This window comes from Hylobates moloch, unplaced genomic scaffold (assembly GCF_009828535.3).
Source record: "Hylobates moloch isolate HMO894 unplaced genomic scaffold, HMol_V3 SCAFFOLD_15, whole genome shotgun sequence".
NCBI classification, from domain to species: domain Eukaryota; kingdom Metazoa; phylum Chordata; class Mammalia; order Primates; family Hylobatidae; genus Hylobates; species Hylobates moloch.
Window position 1 is genome coordinate 95,587,744 of NW_026652290.1, and position 10,187 is coordinate 95,597,930.

The 10,187-nt window shown below is 59.1% G+C and overlaps 1 protein-coding gene across 2 annotated transcripts in view; it reads left to right on the top strand.

Annotated features, from left to right (window-relative positions):
- The first annotated feature begins 9,293 nt into the window (after positions 1–9,293).
- TBXA2R (thromboxane A2 receptor) overlaps positions 9,294–10,187 on the top strand; it is an 8,116-nt gene continuing 7,222 nt past the window's right edge. For both annotated transcript variants that reach the window (XM_058428868.1, XM_032177741.2), the window contains exon 1: positions 9,294–10,079. In XM_058428868.1, coding sequence (XP_058284851.1) covers positions 9,294–10,079 — 786 coding nt within the window. The remainder of the gene's footprint in view (positions 10,080–10,187) is intronic.

A 10,187-nucleotide genomic window follows, 5' to 3' on the forward strand; every position in this document is an offset into this window, starting at 1 on the left:
CCCCGCCCAGCTTCCTGACTTTGGCTGTGTCCAGAGCTAAGAATAGACTCTCCCTGCCCGGCCCCCGCCGGAAACCACAGCCATGGGGGGCACATCCTGAGCCTGGCCTCTGTTCCCACCATCTGCCCCCCAGCCTCTCACAACTCCTCCCACCACAGCCTCCTGTGCTCCCATTGAACCCGAGGTGCTGGCAGGAGGCGGGGGGCGGGCCAAGACCGGGAGACCAGCAACCAGCCCCCGATGGCAGGGAAGCCTAGTGGTCATGTTCCAATCCCACACATGGGCGCGGCATTGTTCCCCCTTTGTGCCTCAGTTTCCCCATCTCTAAAATTTAGAATATCTTGACCCCTTGCCTTGCAGAGATGTGGTGAGGCTTAAGCTAAATGCAAGTGTCCTTCTCTGAACTCTGCCCAGGCTGTTTCCCAAAAGAGACATTGTCCTTGTTATCTCAGGGCCGAGGACAGAGGAAGTGGGGACAGGACAGGCTTCCTCCATCTCTCACTGCCCCCTCATCTGGAGCCCCAGCCCCACATCCTCCTCCCCCCACATCTGCCCTCCTTGCAGTTACTGTAGCAAGGGCCTCACGCCCTCTCTTGCCTCCAAAGCTTTATACATGCAATTCCTGTCACTGCCACGTACTCCAGACCTCGGGAGCTCCTATTTATCCCACAAAACCCCACTTCCCACGCCCTCTCCTCACAAGATGCCTTCCTAGCTCACCTCTGGGCTTCCCTAGGCCCTGTCACTTCCTTTGGCCCAGCCCTGACCCCAGGGGGCTGGAACAGTCTGTGTCCAGTTCATTCTCCAGCCTAGGTCATCCTGAAGGGCAGGCCTGGTTTCAGGTCTCACTTGGAGCTCCTAATTGTCCCACTGTATAAGCTGGAACACAGGGGTTGGGGAGAGTAAGACTTGGAGATCAGGTCGGCTTCACGGAAGAGCGGCCTTGGAGCCAGGGTTTTGCCAGATCCATAGGAGGTGGACAGCCTCCTTGCCAGGAAAGAGAGAAGTTGTGTTAAATGACTGGTGACTCAATGGGATAGAGCTTTGGGAGGGAGGTTGGGTGTGGCCGAAGGCCAGGAGGAGGAAGGATAGTGGGAGGGGTAGCCGGGGAAGGGAAGGGGCTTCCGGACTGGGCTGACGAGAGGACCGGGCCAGGGTGGGAACCCCCCTCACTCACAGCCTGGACTAGCAGCCCTCCCGGGCCCAGGGGACAGGGTGGGGTGCAGTCAGGGCCAGGCCAACTTGTCCGATCCCACTCCAGGTCCCTAACTCAAGGTCCTGTCTGGCTCCGGTGTGCAAACAAGGCCAAGGACGCCCAAGGTCCCCCCTCTGCAAAGAGACAGTCCCAGTCCCTGCGTCCGGCACCTTCTCAGCCATTCCTGTTGGGCTCCATCCCTCCTTCCCCAGCCCAAGTTCGGGGGTGGGCGGGAAAGAGTGCCCATCCCCCACTGCAGCCTCCCTGCTCCAGACTCTTCTTCCTCTGGCTCCAAAGCCACCTCCCAGCCTCCTCAAGAGACCCTCCCACGCGATGCCATCACCCCAGCCCTCCCGGCTCACCTGCTGTGGGACCACCTTTCTCAGTCTGGCTGTGTCGCCTGGTGCACCCCCCATTCCTCTGTCCTCCCACCCCACCCCTGGAAGGGGCCTCAAATATGTCCTGCATGTATTAAGCAGGGCATAATACTACTGTGTGCCGGGTTCCAGCGCACCCAGTGAATTTGGAGCCCTGGAGTCTGGGCGCCCCCCCGGGAGCCGATCCGCCTGGACCTGCCCCGCCCCCTCCAGGCCTTGGGTGCTGCCCAGATGGTGAATAATGCGGGCCTGGCGGCGGGAGGCCGGGAAGAGGCCTGGCAGGGCGCTGGGCGGCTGGAGGGGCTGAGGCTCTTGAGGAAGCGCCCCTGCCACCCCCACCCGGGCCATTGCATCCCTGCCACCTGCGGCCTGGGGGGGTCCCAAGGGCGCCGCCTTCCCCAGAAGGCTATAGGGTGTCCCGGCGTGCTGGGGGCACTCACTGACCCCAAGTCAGCCAGGCCCGGGCCCGAGGGGCGTGGCCAGCGCAGGGTGGGCGGGGCCGATGAGAGACAGCGAGAGACAGAGACAGGACGGAGAGAGCGAGCCGCGGGCTGCCAGCGGCCCCCACCCGTCCTAGCTCGGCTTAGCCCCCCGCAGACCCCTCCAGGCCGCGCCCCCAGGGCGTCCTGTGCCGCCACGCCCTCCATCTGTGTCCCGCGGCGACGGGGCAGCGCCAGGGTCCTCTGCTGGGCCCGCCCCTGGTCACAGCCAGACTCAGTTTCCCTGGGAGGCTCCACTGGAGCCCGTCCTTCCCCTCCCTCTGCCCGCCCCCAGCCCTCGCTCCAGCCTCGGCGCCCGCACATCCGCCTGCTCAGCTCCAGACGGCGCCCGGACCCCCAGGCGCAGGATCCAGCCAGGTGGGAGCCCCGCAGATGAGGCGTCTGAAGGTGAGGTCGCCCCGCTGGCTCAGGGCGGGATGCACTGCTCTGGTGTGAGCCCGGGCTGCTGGGCGCATCCGGCGCTGGCCCTGCCCTGCTGTGGGTGTGTCCAAAAGCCCGCAATGACAGCGGCCAGGTACCAGGTGTCCCCTGTGTGGCCTGGCGAGTGGCACGGTGCCCTGAGGCCTGCCCTGGGCACCCAGGCAGCTGGGTCTGGGTGCGGCCCAGGCTGATTCTGTCTGGGGGGCTCCCTGGTCTCTGTGGGGCCACATGGCTGTGAATGGGGGTTCCAGACTCAGGGGGCTGCAGCCAGAGAGGGGGCCCAGGCCCTGGGTGTGGCAGGGATGGAGTGTGGTTGTTCGGCTGTGTGTGTGATCTTGTCTCTGGGAGTGAACATGCATGGCCCTGGTTGTGTGTCTGTATCTGTGCGTGTGTGGTGGTTGTGTGTGTGTGACCGTGTGTTTGTTTCTGCCGAGAGTCTGTGACTGTTAAACACTGTGTGTTCTTCTGTGTGTCTGTGTGTGTCTGTGTGTTATCTGTGCACCTATTGTGTTTCTGCCTGTGTGTCTGTTTTTCTGTCTGTCACATTTCTGCCTCTGTGCCTATGTGTGTCTCTGTGTCTGTTGTGTTTCTGCCTGTGTGTATCTGTGTGTGTCTGTGTCTGTCGTGTTTCTGCTTGTGTGTGTCTTTGTCTGTCATGTTTCTGTCTGTGTGTGTCTGTATGTCTGTTGTGTTTCTGTCTGTGTGTGTCTGTGTCTGTCATGTTTCTGTCTGTGTGTGTCTGTATGTCTGTTGTGTTTCTGCCTGTGTGTGTCTGTGTGTGTCTGTGTCTGTCGTGTTTCTGCTTGTGTGTGTCTGTGTCTGTCATGTTTCTGTCTGCGTGTCTGTGTATCTGCCAGTTTTCTGTATGTGTGTCTATGCATGCCTGTGCATCTGTCTGCTGTGTTTCTGTCTGTCACATTTCTGCCTGTGTGTCTGTCATGTTTCTGTCTGCGTGTCTGTGTGTCTGCCATGTTTCTGTGTGTGTGTCTGTGCGTGTCTGTGCGTCTGCCTGCTGTGTTTCTGTTTGTCACGTTTCTGCCTGTGTGTCTGCTGTGTTTCTGCCTGTGTGTCTGGCTGTGTCTGTGTGTCTCGAGTGTGCACACATGGTGGTGGCCTGAGGTGCATGTTGGTGGAACCACTGTAACTCGTGGTTCACCATTAACCAGCAGCCGCACCGCCCGAGTCCTGCCCCTGGTCCCCGCCGGCCCCTGTGTGAAGGAGGCTCCTGCGTGCTCCCTGGGGGAGCCCCCACTAGAGAGATGGGGAGACCGAGGCTCACAGGGGGCCACGTGACTCAGGGCCCAAACAAGGCTGGCCGGAATCTGGCTGGCTGGGGGAGTCCCCGCCCTGCACCCTGTGGGCTGGGGACCCTGTTGGTGTCACAAACAGGAAACATTCCCGGAAATGGGGCTTTGCGGTGAGGGGAGGTGGGCCCATCAGGGTGTGGAGTGTCTGCCTCCGCATCCACGTGGGGGTCCGCGCCCGTGAGCGTTCAGAGCTACAGCAGGCATGGGAGGGTCTGGCCGGTCCCTGAAGTTTCAGTCCCAAAAGGGCCCTGTGGGTCCAAGGTCCAAGGCCGACCGGGGTGACACGGAGCCTCAGGGCTCCCTGCTGGCTGCCCAGGCACCTTGCAGGGAGCTGAGCTGTGAGTACAGCCAGGCGCCCTGCAGAGGTGAGAGCCAGGGAGGCCGGGGCTGAGCGCCCGCAGGCATGGAGATCAGAATCTCACCCCCATTGCACAGAGCGGGGACACGGAGGCTCCGCAAGGTGGAGCCCCAGCCTGGCAGTGGCAGTTCAGGGGCTAGAGCCTCCAAGCCTGTCTGGGGGAGGTGAGGTGGGCTCAGGCCGTGACAGGCAGGTGGGGCAGGCAGGGTGGGGTGCTGAGGAGAGGGGACTTATTGAGAAATAGATGGACGATGAGGTGACGCGCTCCAGGGAGTGGGGGAGGGGGCACGAGGATGGAACACGGGGCAGAGGAGAGGCCTGCTGTTTGGCAACCAAGCATCACATTCCACTGGCAACCAGGCTTGGGGGAGCCAGGCCTGGTGCCCACGCCCAGCCCAGCGCCCGGGCCTCTGGAAACAGCGCCGGACAGAGCCCTCCAGGTCACACGACCCGCAAGCCGGGTCCCCTGTCAGGGGTGGCATCAGATGAGGGAGAACTCACTGTCTGCCTTCCAGAAAGAAGCCAGGAATTAAGACAGAGATTTCTGGAACCCAGGACCCAGGCAAATTCCCATCAAAGTTGCAGGACCTCAGCCTCTTGGGATTCTAGAGTTGTGAGGCCTTCTGCATCCCAGGACTGGAAGCGTGTTAGAATTCCAGAACCCTTGACCTGCTGAGGGCAAAACGTCTGCTCTCAGACTGCAAAATTCTGGAATTATTCAACATGGAAAAGGGATCTTGGGTCCACACCCTCCCCAGACACAGGGAGGGACAGTAATTTTCCCAAGAGCCGCACAGTGCTGCTCTACTCCCCCACTGGGTGGGGGCCCCTGCTACCCCTCCTGGCCAATGCAGGAGGGAAGGGAGGCCCTGCCCGGTCCCCCCATTGGCCTCCTTGCCTGGAGAACTTGAGATGGCTGCCATCACCTGAACCCGGAGGGGGGAGTGGAGGTGGGGGGGACTGGAAACAGCCAGCTGTGGCCAGAAGGACTCAGTGCCAGTTTCCAGGCTCCCCTGGGCCAAGGGCTCTGGGCCATGCATTTGCTCCCAGCCACGGGAGGTGTGAGGGAGTTCCGGGCGTGTGACCCCCGGTGAGTGGAGTGGAGTGTGGTCGAGGAGACCCTGAGACCCAGGAGGGACTGGAAGTTGCTCCAGGCAGAGGTCGGGGCAGTGGCCGCAGGGACAACCGAGTCCCAAGGAATGTTCAGAAACAGCACATACCAGCTGTCGAGGGAGGAACGCCTTGTCCCAGGGGAAATCCCAGGGCAGGAATCCAAATCCCAGGCACCAAAGCAGCCTGGAGTGGAGGGCAATGATCGCCAGAGGCCGCGAGGAACCCCCCACCGCATCTGCTCTCCAGGCCTCAGTTTCTCCTCTGGAAGCCCCGCCTCCCACCACGGTGGCAGTGGCCCTAGCTGTCCTCCCAGGAAGGGAGAATGCCGCTGTCGGGAGCTGGATCATTTATGAGGCTGGATACAGAGTAGCCAAGCCCAGAAGCCAGGCCAAAGCGTCACAGATGAGATGGGGAGTGAGGGCTACAGCCACCCATCTGACCGCCCTGGAACACGTAGCTGCTGCGACCCCACAGCCCAGGCACTGCCGCAGGGCCAGCATGCATTGAGCGCCTACTGTGCTGTGCTGAGTGCTGCGCGTGGATCCGTTCATTCCCGTCATCAGCATCCCCAACTTTTTTTCTTTTTTTTTTTTTTTGAGGCAGAGTCTCGCTGTGTCGCCCAGGCTGGAGTGCAGTGGCTCGATCTCGGCTCACTGCAAGCTCCGCCTCCCGGGTTCACGCCATTCTCCTGCCTCAGCCTCCCAAGTGGCTGGGACTACAGGCACCCGCCACCACGCCCGGCTAATTTTTTATATTTTTAGTAGAGACGGGGTTTCACTGTGTTAGCCAGGATGGTCTCCATCTCCTGACCTCATGATCCGCCCACCTTGGCCTCCCTTTTTTCTTTTCTTTTTCTTTTTTTTATTTGAGACAGAGTTTTGCTCTTGTTGCTCAGGTTGGTTCAGTGGCACGATCTTGGCTCTGGGGCCCTGTTTCTGGCCCACAAACATCACCTCTCCAGTCGGGTTCAAGCGATTTTCCTGCCTCAGCCTCCCGAGTAGCTGGGATTACAGGTATGCACCACTACGCCCAGCTAATTTTTTATTTTTATTAGTAGAGATGCGGTTTCACCATGTTGGTCGGGCTGGTCTCAAACTCCTGGCTTCAGGTGATCCGCCCTCCTTGGCTTCCCAAAGTGCTGAGATTACAGGCATGAGCCACCGCACCTGACCCTAATAGGACCTTTTGAGCCTTAACTGCCTGGCACCTCCATCTGGCACACAGTCCCATTCCCCTACCTTTGCACACCCAGTCCCTCCAGGTGACTTGGGGGTGTGCCAAGGCAAGAGGCAGGAGACCCGGGTTCCATCCTGGCCTCCTGGGTGACTTTACAACCAGCCGCAACCCTCTGGACTTTGACATGACCCATGGGGTGTGGGGAGCTGGTTTTGTTTTGTTTTGTTTTCTTTTTTTTTTTTGAGATGGAGTCTCGCTCTGTTGCCCAGGCTGGAGTGCAGTGGCACAATCTCGGCTCACTGCAAGCTCCTCGTCCCGGGTTCACGCCATTCTCCTGCCTCAGCCTCCTGAATAGCTGGGACTACAGGCGCCTGCCACCACGCCCGGCTAATTTTTTGTATTTTTAGTAGAGATGGGGTTTCACTGTGTTAGCCAGGATGGTCTCGATCTCCTGACCTTGTGATCCGCCCACCTCGGCCTCCCAAAGTGCTGGGATTACAGGCGTGAGCCACTGTACCCAGCCAGAAGCTGGTTTTTGAACCATGTCATTTTATTTTTACTTCACTCGTCACACCTGGCCCCATTTTTTGTTTTTTGGGTTTTTTAGCGTTTTTTTGTTTGTTTTTCGGGTTTTTTTTTTTTTTTTTTTGAGACAGGGTCTCACTATTGCCCAGGCCAGAGTGCAGTGGCGCAATCGTAGCTCACTGTGGCCTCGACATCTGGGGCTCAAGCAATCCTCCAACTTCAGCCTCTCGAGTAGCAGGGATTACAGGTGCATACCACTACACCCAGATATATATTTTTTAAGAGATAGGGTCTCGCTATGTTGGCCAGGCTGGTCTCAAACTCCTGATCTCAAGTGATCTGCCCACTTTGGCCTCCCAAAGTGCTGGGATAAGAGGCGTGAGCCACTGCGCCCGGCTTGGCTCTGATTTTGTTGTGCAGTGTGGCTGAGCGTTAGCCCCACGCAGAGTAATGGGTCCCCGCCTGCTGCTCGCTACCAACCGTCCCTGGGGAACCTGCCATTCCGAAGAGGTTGTGTTTTTTGTTCCCAAAATAGAACTGGATTTCAGGGTTTATTTCTTATTATAAAACCGACACCATGAAAATGGAGAAAAAGGCTGGGCGCGGTGGCTCACGCCTGTAATCCCAGCAGTTTGGGAGGCCGAGGTGGGAGGATCATGAGGTCAGGAGATCGAGACCATCCTGGCTAACATGGTGAAACCTCGTCTCTACTAAAACTACAAAAAATTAGCCAGGCGTGGTAGTGGGCACCTGTAGTCCCAGCTACGCAGGAGGCTGAGGCAGAAGAATGGCGTGAACCCAGGAGGCGGAGCTTGCAGTGAGCCAAGATCGCGCCACTGCACTCCAGCCTGGGCGACAGAGCGAGACTCTGTCTCAGAAAAAAGAAAAAAGAAAATAGAGAAAAAGGAATCCACACAATTCTAATGTGTGGGGACAAAAGACCCCCGGTTCCCCCTAAAATATCGACAAGATTGGGCCACTCACACCTATGATATTCACAAAAATCTGTGACCCAAAGTTGACCTCAGAGCCAGGGTGAGAACCAGAGACTCTTGGCCAACTGCTGGCCCCCGTCCCTCCTGACACTGGACAGAGTCTCACTCTGTCTCCCAGGCTGGAGTGCAGTGGTGCAATCATGGCTCACTGCAGCCTCAACCTCCCAGGCTCAAGCGATCCTCCCACCTCAGCCTTCCGAGTAGCTGGGACTACAGGCACGCACCACCACGCCAGGCTAATTTTTGTATTATTTGTAGAGATGGAGTCCTGCTATGTTGCCCAGGTTGGTCTTGAACTCCTGGGCTCAAACGATCCTCCTGCCTTGGCCTCCCAAAATGCTGGGGATACAGGCCTGAGCCACCGCACCCAGCCCATGTCAGAATTTCTGTTTCACAATGGCTGAAATGTGTTCTGGTGTCTGCGGTCTGCCAAGGGCTTGGATGGATGACCAATGGGGAAACTGAGGCACAGAGAGTAGAAATCACTTACCTGAGGTCACATAATGAGCACCAGGGCTAGAGTTCATATCCAGGGCTCCTCAGCCCATCTCTGGGACCCACACACACTTCCTGGTGTCCTCCAGGGATTCCGGAGCAGATGGCCGTGGTCTTTACCCTTGCGAAGGCCAGAGGTAGTAATACTAGCAATGGTGGTACTCATCGTAGGAACAGTGAGAACACTCTCTGGGTGGAGATGGAGCTAAGTCGGGAAAGGCTTCCTCAAGGAAGAGATATTTGGGGCCAGTAGTTCAAGACCAGCCTGGGCAACATAGTGAGACCCTGTCTCTACAAAAAATAAAAATAAGAATTTAGCCACTCATGGTGGTGCAGCACACATGTAATCCCAGCACTTTGGGAGGTCGAGGCGGGAGGATCGCTTGAGCTCAGGAGTTTGAGACCAGCCTGGGCAACATAGGGAGACAGCCGCCCCCCCTCCATTTCTCCCAAAAAAATGAAAATAAGAAATTAGCCAGGTATAGTGCTATGTGCCTGTAGTCCCAGCTATTTGGGAGGCTGAGATGGGAGGATCACTTGGGTCCAGAAGGTCGAGGCTGCAGTAAGCCTTGATCGCAACACTGCACTCCAGCCTGGGTGACAGAGCAAGACTCTGTCTCAAAAAACAAACAAAAAAAACCAGGAGAGGATATTGGAGCTGGGGCATTGAAGGTTGTGTAGGAGTTCACCAGAGCTACATACACTGAAATGCAGAATTAATCACAAGCAAATCTTCTCTCGCCTCCTAGGTGTGCCTGAACCAGTGCCAGCCTGCCCTGTCTGCAGCATCGGCCTGATGGGGTGGTGACTGATCCCGCAGGGCTCTGGAGCCATGTGGCCCAACGGCAGTTCCCTGGGGCCCTGTTTCCGGCCCACAAACATTACCCTGGAGGAGAGGCGGCTGATCGCCTCGCCCTGGTTCGCCGCCTCCTTCTGCGTGGTGGGCCTGGCCTCCAACCTGCTGGCCCTGAGCGTGCTGGCGGGCGCGCGGCAGGGGGGTTCACACACGCGCTCCTCCTTCCTCACCTTCCTCTGCGGCCTCGTCCTCACCGACTTCCTGGGGCTGCTGGTGACCGGTACCATCGTGGTGTCCCAGCACGCCGCGCTCTTCGAGTGGCACGCCGTGGACCCTGGCTGCCGTCTCTGTCGCTTCATGGGCGTCGTCATGATCTTCTTCGGCCTGTCCCCGCTGCTGCTGGGGGCCGCCATGGCCTCGGAGCGCTACCTGGGCATCACCCGGCCCTTCTCGCGCCCGGCGGTCTCCTCGCAGCGCCGCGCCTGGGCCACCGTGGGGCTGGTGTGGGCGGCCGCGCTGGCGCTGGGCCTGCTGCCCCTGCTGGGCGTGGGTCGCTACACCGTGCAATACCCGGGGTCCTGGTGCTTCCTGACGCTGGGCGCCGAGTCCGGGGACGTGGCCTTCGGGCTGCTCTTCTCCATGCTGGGCGGCCTCTCGGTCGGGCTGTCCTTCCTGCTGAACACGGTCAGCGTGGCCACCCTGTGCCACGTCTACCACGGGCAGGAGGCGGCCCAGCAGCGTCCCCGGGACTCCGAGGTGGAGATGATGGCCCAACTCCTAGGGATCATGGTGGTGGCCAGCGTGTGTTGGCTGCCCCTGCTGGTGAGTAGGGGCTCTGCGGGGTCCTGCTACCCTCCTGACTGGGCCTCTGGTCACCCAGGGTGGATTTAGATCCTGATGATGGGACCGGGCGCGGTGGCTCACGCCAGT